At 39.0% G+C, this 17,919-nt stretch overlaps 1 protein-coding gene across 1 annotated transcript; it reads right to left on the reverse strand.

Annotated features, from left to right (window-relative positions):
• Window positions 1–9,842: 9,842 nt before the first annotated feature.
• On the reverse strand, window positions 9,843–12,137 carry LOC138974608 (uncharacterized protein KIAA1958-like). The gene is made up of 3 exons (XM_070347329.1): window positions 12,062–12,137; window positions 11,108–11,585; window positions 9,843–9,969 (listed from the first exon to the last, which is right to left on the reverse strand). Exons 1-3 carry the CDS (start codon window positions 12,135–12,137, stop codon window positions 9,843–9,845), a joined length of 681 nt encoding a protein of 226 aa, XP_070203430.1.
• Between the last annotated feature and the right edge of the window lie 5,782 nt (window positions 12,138–17,919).

Below are 17,919 nucleotides of genomic sequence, written 5' to 3' on the forward strand. Positions count from 1 at the left end.
CACCTCCCCATTCTCCTTCCTTAACAAACACATGCCATGAAACCCAGTTCTAGGTTTTTCCTTTTACATTTTTTGGCTGTTTTTGTTTCGTTTCGTTCTTTTTATATTTAGTCAAGTTTTGACTAAATATTTTAACATCGAGGGGGAATCGAAACGAGGGTCGTGGTGTATGTGCGTGCGTGCGTGCGTGTGTGTGTGTGTGTGTGTGTGTAGAGCGATTCAGACTAAACTACTGGACCGATCTTTATGAAATTTGACATGAGAGTTCCTGGGTATGAAATCCCCGAACTTTTTTTTCATTTTTTTGATAAATGTCTTTGATGACGTCATATCCGGCTTTTCGTGAAAGTTGAGGCGGCACTGTCACGCCCTCATTTTTCAACCAAATTGGTTCAAATTTTGGTCAAGTAATCTTCGACAAAGCCCGGACTTCGGTATTGCATTTCAGCTTGGTGGCTTAAAAATTAATTAATGACTTTGGTCATTAAAAATCGGAAAATTGTAAAAAAAAATTAAAATTTATAAAACGATCCAAATTTACGTTTATCTTATTCTCCATCATTTGCTGATTCCAAAACCATATAAATATGTTATATTCGGATTAAAAACAAGCTCTGAAAATTAAATATATAAAAATTATTATTAAAATTAAATTGTCGAAATCAATTTAAAAACACTTTCATCTTATTCCTTGTCGGTTCCTGATTCCAAAAACATATAGATATGATATGTGTGGATTAAAAACACGCTCAGAAAGTTAAAACAAAGAGAGGTACAGAAAAGCGTGCTATCCTTCTTAGCGCAACTACTACCCCGCTCTTCTTGTCAATTTCACTGCCTTTGCCATGAGCGGTGGACTGACGATGCTACGAGTATACGGTCTTGCTGAAAAATGGCAGCTACTTGACTAAATATTGTATTTTCACCTTACGCGACTTTTTTTTATTATCGTTGTTTTTTCTTTGGTCCCTGTTAAAAACATGAAGTTGCCTTTTCCGTTGAACATACTGTGGTTCTTTTACGCTTTAATTATACTAAGTTTCTATTGTCAAACGTTGTTCGTCCAAGATTACAATGTTTTGTATTACTCCAGAATTTTGTGTTACAGGTTTTTTGTGAATGTTTGACGTGGAGAACACAAACATGTACCCTCTCATGCCCGTAACACCCCTGCAGGGTGCGGTCTAAGATAATGGTACCTCTTGTTACCAAGACATCCTACAAGGTTGCGGCTCAACATTTTCAAATATTTTTTTCTCAAAACAAAGTTCATTTCCCTCTCTTAGGAAACACTTTAAAATCAAACAGATTCGACAAAAAGTTAGCGTGGGCATTAATGGATTAAATTAAAACAAAATCCAGCGGAATAAAGCAACAAAAAGGATACGATATTTTCAGAAACATGCGCTGTTTCTGTGACATGGAGCTCCAAAAATAAACATGACAATAGAGACATGGGGTTCTCACGTGTAGAAACTCAACACCTCTATTGGCCATTTATTTTTTTCAGGTTTTAACCTAATCTCTTGGTTAAAAGGTCTCTAGATATCAAAATTCTGTCATAACAAACTTCCTTTCTATACTTTTACCTCACATCAAAGTATTTGCGCTCACAAATACCCACTTGGAAATGTCTGAGGAGAGTTTTCACACATGTGTGTTTGCCAACCGAAGCTACCACTCTTGTAGTGGCTTGCTTGTTGGTTGGATTACCAAGTTTGACAACTCGCGCCATCTCTACATACCCGGCCATTTGATGAGACACATTAGTGTTGACACACGTGGCTTGTCCTGGCAGTAACACAATGGTCTTCCTCAGGACTAAAATTTTGTCCGCAATAACACCTCTTCAACATAAGCGACTTTGCGTAGCTCTGAGCTAACTGGTACCCCCCCCCCCCCCCCCCCCCCCCGCGGGTTAGGGGGAGTCCCATATTGGTTGGGACGAGAAAGAATTTACCCGATGCTCCCCAGCATGTCGTAAGAGGCGACTAACGGATTCTGTTTCTACCTTTACCCTTGTTAAGTGTTTCTTGTATATAATATAGTCAATTTTTGTAAAGATTTTAGTCAAGCAGTATGTAAGAAATGTTAAGTCCTTTGTACTGGAAACTTGCATTCTCCCAGTAAGGTAATACATTGTACTACGTTGCAGGCCCCTGGAGCAAATTTTTGATTAGTGCTTTTGTGAACAAGAAACAATTGACAAGACAAGTGGCTCTATCCCATCTTCACCCTTTCCCCGTCGCGATATAACCTTCGTGGTTGAAAACGACGTTAAACACCAAATAAAGAAAGAAAGAGCTAACTGGTGCGCGTCAGCAGGCATGGGAATTGTCCGCTAATCGCGGATTTCCGCGAAAAGGAAATTACGTTTCAGCAAAAATAAAAAATTGTCCGCTGCAAAAAAATAGGTAAATTAAATTATGTATACTAATCTCTCTATCCATTATTTGATTACACAAGAACTATCAAACTATTGGTCTAAAATGCTAAAATTCGTTTTCCCCCTGGTACCCCCAACCGGGCTCTGCCCCTGTACCCCGCTGGGCCTAGGCGGCCCCTGGACCGTCGCCTATTTTTAGAGTTTTTTTTCTATTTTGGAATTCCCATGCCTGGTAAGGTGCAGCTCTTTTCATTAGATGACGGGGAAGAAAGGTTCAGAAAACGATGCAACTTTGCCCTTTTAAAAATGCTGGTCGACTGAGATTTCGAATTCTTAATACCGTTTGTTGCTGTGCTAGTGTTGATCGAGTTTAGCGCGCATATAAACGTACTTCCGCGACAGGGCAATACTATCACATCAACTGAGCCGCATCTTGTCATTGCCCAAGCAGGCGGAGTTTCCACATACGGTTACTCGTTTTGTGTCACTATCAGTCATTTTATGTATTTTAGATTCAGAGGTACACAATAGCATGCTATTGCAGATATATATATATAAATTTATAATGAGAGCGCTGCTAAAAATGCCAAAATGTGCACTCGATCGCTTGTACTTTTAAAGAAAAGTTAAATATAGAATGACGTCAAGAGCGAGAATGCATAGAAATTACGTCATGAGCAAGGGAGATCATCCTTTATTCTGTGTGTGTCTCCACCGCCTACATTCCAACTAGGAATTTTGAAAGCAGGGAGCACACTAGAGGTAATGGAAGAGGTGGGGGGAGGGGGTAAGAATTAGATCTAGAAAGAACTCTTCACAGACAGCCTACTGGAGAATCAAACCCTTTCGGAGCCGATTGCAACATAAAGATATATAAAGTTGGCCTGAAACTGCAAACGGCTCAAACACTCAATCGATCATGTATGAAAAAAATGGGTCACACGGGGCCCCGATGGCTCAGGGGTTGGATAAACCACAAGAACTGGTGTGCTGTTTATGCATGCTAAATAGCCATTCAAGTGATCTATGTCATTTAATGTTATTAGTTGCTATTGCGATTGTGTTCCATAAGGTTACAAATGCTGTTTTAGTTAAATATGTCATCGTTCTGTAAACCTCCTGTGAGGCAGAATGAGGCTTTGAATGACTAGCAAATTTACACAAGTAATTTTGTTGAATTTAGCTTAGGTACTTTCTGAATGCACTCTAACTCTTTCCGAAACGTTGAATATCATCTGAACAAATGCCAGTAGTGTTCAGAATGTGTACATGAAGTACTTCTCTTGTGTAGGCATAGGACCCCAAAGCTGCCAACTGCTCATTGTAGAAATAAAATGCTTTTCTTGGTCGTGGAACATCTCAAATTGACTTAAAAAACCTCCCGTTATTCAGAACAACCAACAGGTACAAATCTGAAGGGCTAAATTCGGGTTAGTGTCGCCACCACTCAGTACCAAACCTGGTACTTTTTAGTCAATCCCCGGATTTGGAATACATTTTTGAAAGAACATAAAAGTCAGACCTTTTAACATGCAAACTTGAAACGTTGTGAACGTATCATCCCATATCTTCAGTGAATTGACAAGAAAAATAAGTTCGCTGAACGAATTGAGGAGTTATTAGCATTTTAGTGGGCGGCATTTTTGAGGACTCACCATGTATAAGATCACCTGTTCAGGAAAGGTGGTTATTCTTTCCCGCATGCAAACGTTGCTGATCTCGAGTTTTGCTTATTGTGAATTTGTGTCGATTTTATTTTGGATTGATACCTTACGTTGTTGTTGGATCGATTTCGGGGGGGGGGGGGGGGGGGGGAAGGCGTAAACATGTTTCAGCGGTAGCCACGTCACCTTCGTGGAAAAATTCTTCATCCGAAAACTTTGGAAGATGGTCACGTTTTGTACATTAAGATGCATAGGATTTTGAATAAAATGACTACATTATTTAGTTGGGTCCAAAAAAAAGCGTCGCAATAACTTTGAGCTAAGTTTATACATAAGATGGAGTTCTCTCTTGTGTTCATACCTATACTAGATGTCGATGGTGACAAGACATTTTCCGTTATTTAATCCCTCATTCTTGCTTTAAATGTGTGTGATTGAAACGTACATGTTTGTAAGGATGACTCGGGACTTATAATCTTGTCAATGATGAAATACAGCTAAAAGAAGTTGTTGGTTCATTCTTCAGATCAAGTTGTGCAATGGATTATCAAAGCTGAGCTTTTCGTCTCTTGTCACCATAACTACAATTGTTTTCTACACTACGATCGATATATAGCAGAGCTGTGAGCTGTTCAACCATAACATGATGATGTCTGTGTGCGTGCTTGATGGTGTACATAATTCAAGGTATCTATAGTATGTTGTTCGGATTCTGTACAGAATTCAAGTTATTGAGATAACTGTGTTGGATCCGTACACAATTCAAATTCTACTGGTCTTGTGTGTGTTGGATGCTGCACAAAATTGTATGTGTTTTGAGTTGGATGATCAGAATTGAGATTCTACAGTTTGCTGTGTTAGATGCTGTGCAACATTCAGATTTTACATTCTACTGTGTGGGATGCTGTACAACATTCAGATTCTACATTCTACTGTGTTAGATGCTGTACAACATTCAGATTCTACATTCTACTGTGTTAGATGCTGTACAACATTCAGATTCTACATTCTACTGTGTTAGATGCTGTACAACATTCCGATTCTACATTCTACTGTGTTAGATGCTGTACAACATTCCGATTCTACATTCTACTGTGTTGGATGCTGTACAACATTCAGATTCTACATTCTACTGTGTTGGATGCTGTACAACATTCAGATTCTACATTCTACTGTGTTAGATGCTGTACAATATTCAGATTCTACATTCTACTGTATTAGATGCTGTACAACATTCAAATTCTACAGTCTGCTGTGTTGGATGATATACACAATTCACATTGTTAATTAAGCGTTGCTGGATGATATACATAATTCAGATTCTTAAGTAAGCTTTGCTGGATGCTGTACAGAATTAAATTCCTCATTTTGCTGCGTTGGATACTGTTAAAAAAATAATTTCAAATCTTCATTTTGCTGTTTTGGAAGCTATACAGATTTTAAATTCTTCGCTTGGCTTTGGTGGTTGCTGTAACAAAATAATTCAAATTCTTCAGATTACTGTGTTGGATGCTGTACAGAATTCAAATTATTCACTTCGCTTTGTTGGATGCTGTACAGAATTCAAATTATTCACTTCGCTTTGTTGGATGCTGTACATAATTCAAATTCTACGTGGTTTTGTGTGTGTGTTGGATACTGCACAGAATTCAAGTTCCTCAGTTTGCTGTGTTAAATCCTGAACAACATTTAAATTTTTCAGTGTGCTACGTTGGATGTTGTACAGACTATACATTCTTCAGTTTGCTGTGTTAAATTCTGTACAACATATACATTCTTCAGTTTTCTACGTTGGATGCTGTACAAATTTCAAACTCCTCAGTGGAGTTTGTGCAACACTATGACTTAGCCAAAGCTGTGTTGTAAAATAGTAGTATGTGGTGATTCCAAAGAGAATCAGGAGATTCTTATAAGACAGACCAGCAATAATGTAAGTATTTTTAACGCATTAGTCTACGTTCGTTTGTTATACTTGATAAAAAAAAGAGCTCATAGCAAATTGACGCATGAATAAAAACTAAGAAAGCATGTCCTAAAGGTTCTTGCATGGAAGTACGCTTTGGAGGAAATAAGCGAGGGTAAATTCGTATATATTGGCGAATGGGTGGTTGTCTCCCTTAGGTAGTAGTCTGTTTCACGTTCAACCAAAGCTGTTGGTTTTCGTGATGCGTAACTCTTCAGTGAGTTCAGTACCATCACGTGCATTTCAATCGACAACAGCAAAATGGATTGTGATGTGTACATATCCTTTGTATTAGAAGTCGGAACTTTTCCTTTTAAGCCGAGGAAAGAAAAGCAAATCGAATGTACGTTGCCTTTGCTGGTCCGTTTCAATATAATACAACTAGACGTTTGCACTTTGTGAATATGTGTTTGTTGTCTCACGTTGTGTTTACATGTGGCTTTTTTATTTCTCTCTCTCTCTCTCTCTCTCTCTCTCTCTGTCTCTCTGTCTCTGTCTCTCTCTGTCTCTGTCTCTCTCTCTCTCTCTCTCTCTCTCTCTCTCTCTCTCTCTCTCTCTCTCTCTCTCTCTCTCTCTCTCTCTCTCTCTCTCTATGTACACAAACCCTTTTCGAATGAAGGGACTAACAAACCAACCACTAAATGTATTTAGATGTGTGATGATCTTAGCAATGTCTTGCTTGTTTGATTAATTTTCTTTAAAATGTAATGTATGGATTAGAGCATGATGTTGAGAAAGTGCAAGCTGCACTATACCACTTAATTCACATCAATCAACTCGCAATGTACCTCAATGCAATGCATTTTGTGTACATATGTATAATGTGTTTTCACTTTAGTTGTCTGTTAACATGTAGAATTTTAGTTTTCTATTTTCTATTTTTTATCTTGTATTTTTATTTCATTTTTGTAGTTAGTCCCTCTTTAGGGCGAGGGCTGGATGTAAAAAAGCAGACCACTGCTTAATCTACTACCCTCGTTAAATAAAGAATTGTCATTGTCATTGTCATTGTCTCTCTCTCTCTCTCTCTTTCTCTCTCTCTCTCTCTCTCTCTCTCTCTCTCTCTCTCTCTCTCTCTCTCTCTCTCTCTCTCTCTCTCTCTCTCTCTCTCTCTCTCTCTCTCTGGGTATGTATGTATTTGAGTCAATTCTTGAATGTGTCAATATATTATATATGTTATGGATGTTCACCATCGTGTTGCCCCTCAATGCATGTGTGTTGATGATAGTGGTGTCGTACTTCTTAAAATATGTATGTGCTTACCGTATACTTCATAGTTTATATATTGTTAATCTCGTTCTACCTCATAAATTGTAGACACTGAATTACGATGACCACTTCAGTTAAGTTGGTCGTATGGACACGGATCATGATTAAGTCTTTACTGGCCACATCATTTGTTTACGGGCCAACCCAACCGAAGCAGAAGCAACAAACAAACAAATAAAATAAAACATAAAAAACGATAGGAATAAGGAAATGTCTTAAAAAATTAAACAAACAAATATACAAACAAACAAACAAACAAACAAACAATGGTTGGAAAACCAACTGGTAATTTCGGGTTGCCGTTCCTTGTCGAGAGTTTTGGCGGGAAAAAACAAAAAGGACCGCGATGTTTCCACAGTCTCAAAGGTTAGTAGTGACAATTACATTTGCTGTCCTAAGGTAACATCATGCTACAGCAAAAGTTAAGTGTTGACTCGCTAAGCTTCGTTTTTTTGTCTTGCTTTGTTCTGGTGAATTTTAATTTTACTATTAGAACAATTTGAAAACTTTGATGACACCGGTGTTCACTGGGGTTCTACTCATAATACACACATGTATACACACGTACGGGCTTTTGACGGCGCAAACACAGACACACACAGACTCACACAGACTAACAAACACACACACATACACACACAAACACACACACAAATATATATAAAACATCAGAAATATATATATGTATAGGTTACAACACGAGTGGTTTTTTTTATATGGCTTGTATTTCAGTCAAGACCCAACGGATGAATATCATCGGGAGACACGAGCCTCTGGCGAGTGGATCCCGATTGATATTCCCGCTGGGTCTTGACTGAAATACAAGCCATATAAAAACCCACTCGTGTTGTAACCTGTATATCCCATTCGACCATCAAACGCAACGTGTAGACTACTAGCAGCACTGTTGCGATCTGTGGAGTGTAAAACACGCTTGTTCGGTCCCGCTACGCATGTCACCAGTGTTGTTGCTTTGAGTTTGAATGTTTGACTAACAAACTCGAAACTGTCATTTAAAACACAAGTCACTGAAATGTGTATTGATTGCGCAGTGTGATTAGTCAATGTGACAGGGCTTCTATTATCTGCGCTTCCCCTAGCTTGTCACCGACACTGCCAGTGCAACTGAAGACGCGCACCAAACACACTGTTGACAGACTCTCACACACGCACCACTCGAACTCAAGAAGGTCTGATGAGATGTCAGATGAGAGATAAGCTTTTTAATAAGGAGCATTCTGTCGTCGTTTTTTTCCTTTTTTTTCTTCTTCAGGATGAACTAATAACAACAAAATAATGTTTGATACATGTTGTTACAAATTGGTTTTTTGAATCTATTAAATAAGGATCTAGATTATAATACATTCAAGTTGATACCATACCACTATTATGTCTTGGCAGTGTAGACAGTTTTTTTGAATGCAATACAGAAGCAATTTTCACACATTTTCATTGTGGTTCTGCGCGCATAAATGTGCATAATTTGTATCAATAGAGTCTGATAGCTAGGAATAGTTTGCAATAAAAAATAACATTTAACAAATAACAATGTACTTGTGGGTAACAAATGAACCAACTCGGCAATGCAAACTTTGCTGAAAATAACCAATAGTGGCGACATGTTTGAAGCTAAGTGAACATCACCACATTGATATAAACTTAGTATCAAAGTAGAACACTAAATAAACTGTATAAAGAAACATTTACAGTGCCTGAGCCATGAAAGTGGGTTCTTTGTTGTTGCATGTTTAGTAATTCACAGAATGCAGAATTATTGCTTTTGAGTAAAAGCTAGGCAACCGCTACTGCGAAAAAGACTATGTTTGATGCACTAACTGAATCAAGTTTTAGAACCAAACATCATGGGGATGGACATTGATTAAGTTTATTTGCGTCGAGGACGCTTGGCAGGGGCTGCTTGCTTAACACTTTCACTTTGTGTGTCGGTGACTGAGAGTGAGACTGTAGCTGTGGAATTTGATTGTGGTGGGTGGACGTTAATGTTGATGGTGCAGTTGGATACAGGGCCTCCGAAGAAAGGTAATGGAAGGGTTCGGTTGGCTGGAGGCTGCCTGAATTTTGCATTGTGGCTGTTCTTGTGTGTTCTTGATGCGTGTATGTGTGCATGCTGCTTGTTGGAATGTCTGCAGTTGTTGATTGCAAGTGTGTTGATGAGCTGACTGATTGCTGTGGTGTCAGTCGATTGAAAAACAGCCAATGCTGTTCTCAGTTTTGTGTGCGTTTCTTCTGACATTTTTGAGTATGTGTTGATGGACTGCACATTCTTATGGCCGGTTAATTGCATTATTTCTGTGGGGGCAAATTGCTTGTTGACCAATGTTTGCACCATGGTTTTCCTTGCGCTGTGGTTGGTTATTCTTTTGTTTTGGGTCAGACCTGCTTTGATTGCCATGTTTTTCATTAGAGTCGACAACTTGTTGACGCCAACTCTCTGGTTTTTTAACCATGTTGTGCCTGGTTTGGGGTTGGGGACAGTTGTGGTCGCGATGTAGAAGGGGTCGTCTTCTCCCGAGTAGTCTTCTGGACGAAGTTGAGCATACTACAGCTTGAAGGATGCCACTGGGCATCTGGTGGGATCTTCTGGTGTTGCCCACACTGTTGGTCGTACAGCTCTGATGTTTGTGACATGATCCCCTGTCCTGGTCTTTGTGGATCTTTTGTTGTAACTGAAACATTAGTAAGTAATTGTTTCTCCCTTTTTTACTAAACCTTTGAAAATGTTGATATTTCTTTTATTTGTTTTATGTTGCATGCTGTTAATGTTAGTGTTAGCATGAAACAGGGACCGGCACGGTTGGCCTAGTGGTAAGGCGTCCGCCCCGTGATCGGGAGGTCGTGGGTTCGAATCCCGGCCGGGTCATACCTAAGACTTTAAAATTGGCAATCTAGTGGCTGCTCCGTCTGGCGTCTGGCATCATGGGGTTAGTGCTAGGACTGGTTGGTCCGGTGTCAGAATAATGTGACTGGGTGAGACATGAAGCCTGTGCTGCGACTTCTGTCTTGTGTGTGGCGCACGTTATATGTCAAAGCAGCACCGCCCTGATATGGCCCTTCGTGGTCGGCTGGGCGTTAAGCAAACAAACAAACACAATGAAACAGGGTTGCTATCAATTTTTCTCTGTGTGGTACTTTTGTATGGATGTATCCAATATAATGCTTGCTGTGATTATGTGATCAGAACTTGTTTGGGCTTGGAAGTTTCATTCATGCTTGTTATTTTGATCTGCATAACCCAATATCTGTAATTGTTGTATTCCAAATCGTTTTACCTCAGGTACTCCTTTTTTTTTTTTTTTTTTTTTTTTTTTTTTACCTCAGTTGCATGCAGGATGCTTCAACCCATATTTTTTGCCCGATTTTTGTAATGTTTTATTTTATTTTATTTATTTATTTTAATTTTTTAATTTTTTTTTAAGGCGGGGAGCATCCTTCTTCCTTGGTCTTTTTCTGTATAATATCATCAACTTTATATTATACAAAACATAAACTTCTGTCTAATGTTTAACTCTAATTCCAATAAAATACGTAAGTCTAACTTCTTCCCATACTTAAATTTTCCTATGGTCATTTTTGTTATCAAAATACAATAATTTATAAAGTAAATTTGATCGTTTTTTAAATTTTCATTCCAAAAACCAAATAATATATCTGTTTCATTCAAAGTTATATTATAATAAATTTGCTTAAAAAATAAAGTCTTTACATAGTTTCCAAACGTTCCTCACCTCTTGACAATGAAAAAAGAAGTGCTCAAGTGTATCCAGTTCATTACAAACTTCACAATTATTAGTTTGACATAAGTACCTCAAGTACTCCTTGCCAGAAGAATCTTTTCCTAGAGTGATGTCTCCCCATTTCATCTGGTGGTGGTCGGTAACTGCTCTTAGGCCAAAGTGTCTGCAGTTATTCCACCGCAGGGTGTTCAGGAGAGATTCTGCAGTAGTTTGCCCCAGTTGGTTACTTTCGTAGAGAGTGTGTATTTCTTCTTCCGTCAGAGCGTCTGCACTGTGCTGCATGTTGCTATGGCCTGCATTTTTTAGCTCTTTCAGCTTGGCGTTTAAGGTCTGTTGGGTTTGCTGGAATGAAGGCGAATGATTGCTATCATGTGGGTAGAATTTGCTCTTGAGATGTCGGTGGATGCTTCCCCAGAAGCTTCGCATCGACGTTGCCTCATAGTCCGTCCCATCTGCTTTTTTCAGTGCGATGAAGTAGTTGCAAAGAATTTCATTGAGGGAGGCTGGCGTCAAATGGTGAATTTCGAGCTCTGTGTGCGGCAACTTTTCTTGAATGAAGGTTTTCAGCAGTTTAACATCGGCACCCGTTTAATGAACCAAAAGAAGAGATGGTTCTCCCCAAAAAATAGATGCTTTCACCAAAAGAAAAGATGGCTTGAGTGACAAAGAATTAAAGTACCCCACAACAATTTGATCCGCCAAAAGAATTGCTGTCTGAACAAAAAATTAAATAAACTGGCAAAAGCAAATATACTCAGGCAAAAGAAAATATAATCAGGCAAAAGATTGACTACTTCAGGCAAAAGAAAATATAGTTTCAACAACAAAAATGGATAGTCATTCTCCAACACAGTGAAACACAGTGTGAGTGGTGATCATTGTTTTGACTCACTGAATTCGCTTAAGCAGCTGAATCAAGCAAGGACACAGATTCTGTCAGTTGAAAATGGAGTTTGAAGGTGGAGAGATGGATTTTGAGAGGATCGATCCAGTGAGATTTGATAATGATACGTCGGAGTCTGACCAGCTGAGTCGCTGAAGACTGGGAACACGATCTTCGTGGGATCTTCAACCCTGAAAAAGGAGCTCAAGACTGCCATCCGAGAGACCGAAGAAAAGGTTGAATCATCGTCCAGGGCTGACTTCGAGGAGTATGCCACATGTCGGTGTGGAAGATTACGATCGACGAAAACAATCAGTTTTTCTGCAACTGTCCGGAGTTCCTCAAGTGCTACGTGTGTCATCATTCCATGGGCATGGAGATTCGTCTGGAGGTGACCAACCCCCCTGCCCAGGCCCAGACCATCCCAATCGGCCAGAAGCGAAAGCGCGGGCGCCCAAAGCTGTCGAGACCAGCGCTTATCAGGCAGTGAACACACTGATCTTGACTGCTCTGTACACTGATTTGATCATTTTCATTTAACTTTCTTTGGACGTACAATCATGATTATGATATGGAGTGACACTATTTTGTCTCTGAAAGTACACTATACTTTATATTTTTTGCTGACAGTAGCTATTTTGTTGTTGAAATAATTCGTTTTTTTGTTGAGAATTCTTGTGCAAGTCTCATTTCTTTTTTTTGGTAGAATCAATCGGTTTTTTGCTAGAAGCATCTATTTTGTGAGTGGAAACATCCGATTTTTTGTTGGAATATCTTTTGCTAACTAAGCAATTCGTTTGGTAAGAGCGTCTATTCTTTTGGTGATTTAATTTATAATGATCAAATGTGATTTTCGCGGAGACTGTTTGGCGTATCTGGCCCAAATTACCGCAGTCATTAGAACTACTCTCCACCTACATCGATGCAAAGTCACAAGTGCCTAAGCCATTCAGAAGAGGCCTTACGATGGCCTTATTTGGGGTTGCTTTTGAACTCTGATTTGACGGCTTTTTTGAAGTCCTGGGTGCAGTGAAACGTGTTGGAAAAAAGTCTGATTTTTAATGAGGGTTTAACCATAATCACAAGGGGTGTTATGAGCTCTGAAGAATGTGTGAGGCAAAAATGGGATCATTTGGTCTTTTATGAATGGAGATACGGCCCTTCTTTTGTAGAGACTGACATACATGTTCATGAAGGAGAAGGGCAGCCTGGGTTTTGCAGTTTGGTCGCTGAGTAAGTTTGGATAAAAAGGTTTCTGCATAGTATGTGACAATGACAGTGCTGTAAGTAGACAGAATATCGACAGCAACGGGACCTTCGTGGTCGAAAAATGCAGCGAATAGCCCTGTTTCTGCTTTGAAAACCTCGCTTACAAAATAATGTGATACATCTCGTCATTTTGGTCTAGAAACGTTTTGTTTCCGTGTTTTGTGGCAAAAGAGTAGAAAGAAACCAACGTATCATAATCAGTGACTACAGTTACAACACTTGAAATTTGGGTCTACTGGGTTCAAAACAGTTGAGCAGATCGCGTGGAACAGAAACCCGATACTTCTTCCGTTCCCGTGTCAGCTAATGAGGCATCCAGTTTGCGGCCAGCTTTTGAAGCGGAAGATTATTGAGTAGAATTTTCTCGACTGTTTCACATGAAAGTTTAAGTTTTGCACTTTATACTCGCATGTACACTTTTTAATCTTAATTCTTAAATTCTGACACAGCAGTTACATTATTCTCGTTTGAAGCGCTCTTCAGAAGCCTTTTTGGCTTGTCAGAGTTATTCCCCTTTTCTCCAGTTTCGATTTCCCTTTTCTTTTGTCAGATTGTAGAATATGGTACAGCTTTGATTCATGTAATGTTCTTCAGCTTTGTAGAAATGTTCTTTGTATCATCACCCAGCTACACTCTTTCAAAGAAGTGAAGATTTTCATGGTGCTTGACCAAAGACCCCGTTTTGAAGCACAACCCAAAAGTGACGCATTTTAAAGCCTCGTCATTCATGACGTAGTAACATAATGACGTCATTTCTTAGAGGTATACCAGTTATTTGTTTGGCCTTTCAAATGATATATTGCATTTTATGATCAGTGGCCTGATACTTGTATAATCGCGGTTTGATCATTTTGTTTGGATCATACCTCGTAGACTGTTGATATGTGGACGTTTAAAGCATCTGCCACCGCTTCTGTGTCTACCCCAGCTTTAAGTCGACCCGCTGCTCTCTGGCGTTTTGCTGGTGTCAATCTTGACATCCTGGCCGTTTAAAAAATCAGACTGACAGCAAGCGTGCCATAGTCTCTTTTGATTGCTAATGCATCAGTGAACACATATCACACACCCGTTTTCTTCTGCTACGCTTGCACGTGCTACAGGCACGCATCATGTGTTTCACGTGAAAGCTGCTTGTCTCGTGTGATGAGACAGTCGCAGCATGGAAATAATTAAACAACAGCTTCGTTAAACATGCCTGCATAACACGTTTGTGGTTTGATAATCCAAACTCTCAAATTGTTTGAGCTTTTTTCAATACAAAAATGCAGAATATTTTGGCGTGTCTTTTGTTGCTCGGTATATATGGCTGCTGTGTAAAACCAAGTTTACACGATTTGTTTAATTGAAATATCGAAATGCTTTGAATCGTCTTGGTTTCTAAAGCAAAGAAGAACTGTGATGTCTAAGACTGAAAGCTGTAAATGTAACACAAAAAAGAACTGATTTCCATACACAATTTAAATATAATGAAACAGTTGTTTTAAAGAAATTAGGCTTGCCTTTTTTGACGAGAGCACCCAAAAGATTGAGGATAACTAGGACAATTTTACTGCTTGCAATGCTGGTGCAATTTAAGCTGACCGTTGGTTACTATCATGGACATAGTCTTGTTTTGCATGTTGTAGGAATCTAATAGCATTTCTATGTTATATATATATATATGTATATACGGTATGTCCCATATTTAGGCTCCTCCAACAAGAAAGCCTTGTGCGTTCTGAAAATGGTCTCAAGCTAAACATCAGACATGTTAATCCTCTGACTCGCCGGTTATTGATTAATGTCACCCGATCTGACATATATTGATAAATGTCTGGGCATTCTTAAAAAAAAATCAAATTTGAGAGCTGTACTACTTTATTTATTGATAAAATAAACCAAACGTACTTGAATGCTTTGACAGTCTTTATTTCTGATTTGGATGCCTTACCTTTTGATACAGTTGCCTTCCTCGTCAGATAGGGCTTCTTTAAATACCATGTGTATTGTGTGTAATTCGATGAAAATTTCAAGAATGTCTGCTGAATTATTAGGTATTTCTTTCCGTTTAGTTACACCCGTTTCTTGATTAAAGTTTACTTCTGAATGTTCTTTTCAATTATGTTTTGATGTGTACTTGAGTGATGTTTTGTACATTTGTGACCCTCCACCACGAAATGAGTCGCATGTCACCTTTGCATGATTTTCATATTTTTACATTTTCCTAAAGAGTTTTTATGCTCTATCCAGTGGTGAAAACGGTTATAGAAAAGAGCAGAAACTGTTTGAGTTATAAGCATGTGACTAAGGTGACCCTCACACTGTTACCAGACACTCCCCGGACTTATATTAAGTTTAGCGCAGAACAGCGCGAGGTGACATGCGACTCATTTCGTGGTGGAGGGTCACATTTGAGGTTTTCAAGCTCATACTTCCTCAAATAACTGTGTGTTTTCTGGTAGCCATCTACATGGCAAACGTTTGCTTTTTTGTTTGAGTAATGTGAAACATTAAGGGGTTTACATATGTGTAAATGAGCCCGTAGGGTAATTGCTGCGATGATATGTTCCTCACCTCTCATTTCTCTCAAACGTTAGCAAATCGGAACGCAAAGTTTAAACTGTTTAATATTTTGCGGCCATGCCAGTGACCCAGATTTATAGCAGTGTCACCACATAAGTCAGTGAGTGGCATGGTAATATGTTCTCTCTCGTATGGTATTTCACTAACATGAACACATTCCAACGAGGGCAAACACCAGCCTTTGGCTTTGCAAGCGGTGCAGTACTCGCTGTCGTTTCGGAAAACAATGCGCGTTGGCCTGTCGTATACGTGGAGTGGCTGTGTTCCATTCATTGCAATGTAGGTCAGTAGTGCACATGAACTCAGTAGCATGAGAGTGAATATCCATGAATATCCGACACAGTCACCTTCTCACACGAGCAGGCTTCGTGTGGTTGCATACAACTGTAGTTTTAACTAATCTTGACAGAAATGGTCGACTCTCCAGATATCAGTCTGAGTGAACTTTGAGGTTTGCTCCCTACTCAAGCACAGTGCAGTTCTTTGATTGATTAGATTGTAACCGATCATGGCTTATATACAAACGTATCTGCATTAACATTCTTACAAAATCATTGTCACACCAGCAAATGTATGATGTGCATGCAGAGCCGACACACACACACACACACACACACACACACACACACACACACACACACACACACACACACACACACACACACACACATACAGAGACAGAGAGAGAGAGAAAAAAAAAGAGAGAGAGAGAACTCAGAACTCAGAATTCAGAACTTTATTACATAAGGATAAAGGTTTTAGGCTTAGCCTAATCTTCCAACCTGTCATTGGAACATATACAGAGAATAATTGTAAACAAAAGCAAAGACTGCGCACATACCTCATCAAAGTATTAAACTAATAAAACATCAAAATAATGGTCGAGTATAAACATACAAAATATTGGACTCACAAAGTCATATAAAACAAAACCAGATACAAACAAACGTAAATGTTTTTTACATTTCTTAAAAAAGTACAGCAATGTATTGCCGAACAGGGCCATATATACAGGCAGCTAAAGTTTCAAGAAGAAGGGGGACGAGGGATTACACATTCAGATTAACTACATATACAATATTTAAAAAACAAACAAACACTTAAGAGCATTGCATACATTATCCGAGTACACAATGGAAACTAAACATCAGGGGCAGTTTATAGTGTGATCAAATGTGTGTGCAACTGCCTTTTAAAGGCCTTTAATGATGCGGATCGTTTGATTTCTATTGGCAAAGAATTCCACAGAGATGATCCTGAAAAAGCTAAGCTGGATTTATAAAGATCTATACGAGGAATTGGAGGAAGTAAATTTTGAGACCCATACCTCTTCGTAACATGTGTAAAATAGGATTGCACATAACTGGGCACATCACCATGAACTAATTTATACATAAAGACAGCCTTATTGTATGCAAGGTGGGTTTTTAGGGGAAGGAAATTAAGGCTGTTTAACTTCATTTCTGTAGACATGTGCGATTCATACATAAGTTTTGCTAGAGAGAGAGAGAGAGAGAGAGAGAGAGAGAGAGAGAGAGAGAGAGAGAGAGAGAGAGAGAGAGAGAGAGAGAGAGAGAGAGAAATTCATCAAACTAAAACCAAAAGACATTTGCCTTTAACTTTGCTTTTTTTTAATTAAAATCAAATTGTTTGTAAAGAGCAAAAAGTTTGTTTTTTTTAAGCTGGTTTGCCGGGGGAGGGCGGTCTGTTTTTTTAATAGTCACCAGCAGCGTGCAAACATAATATCGATACTGTTGCGATGCTTGAGGTCTTGTCAGTTCATTAATACTTAACAGACGATGATAAACATAAGGGAACGTACACAGTGGGTTTTGTGTGTGCATAAATGCAGTATCTTGAATCACAGTCGATTAAACATGCTGCAAGAGGACACGTTAATAATAAATCCAGAGACGCGAACAGTTCATAACACTACATTGGGGTGTGCACGTTAAAGATCCCACGATTGACAAAAGGGTCTTTCCTGGCAAAATTGTATAGGCATAGATAAAAATGTCCATCAAATACCCGTGGGACTTGGAATAAAGTAAAAAAAATCCATCTCACACGGCATTAAGTCTCAGGAAACATGAATACACGCATGCAGGAAAAAAAATATATGGGTAGCGCCGTATGTATGGCAGCTCGCTTTCCCCAGGGAGAAAGCA

This window comes from Littorina saxatilis, linkage group LG8 (assembly GCF_037325665.1).
Source record: "Littorina saxatilis isolate snail1 linkage group LG8, US_GU_Lsax_2.0, whole genome shotgun sequence".
NCBI lineage: Eukaryota > Metazoa > Mollusca > Gastropoda > Littorinimorpha > Littorinidae > Littorina > Littorina saxatilis.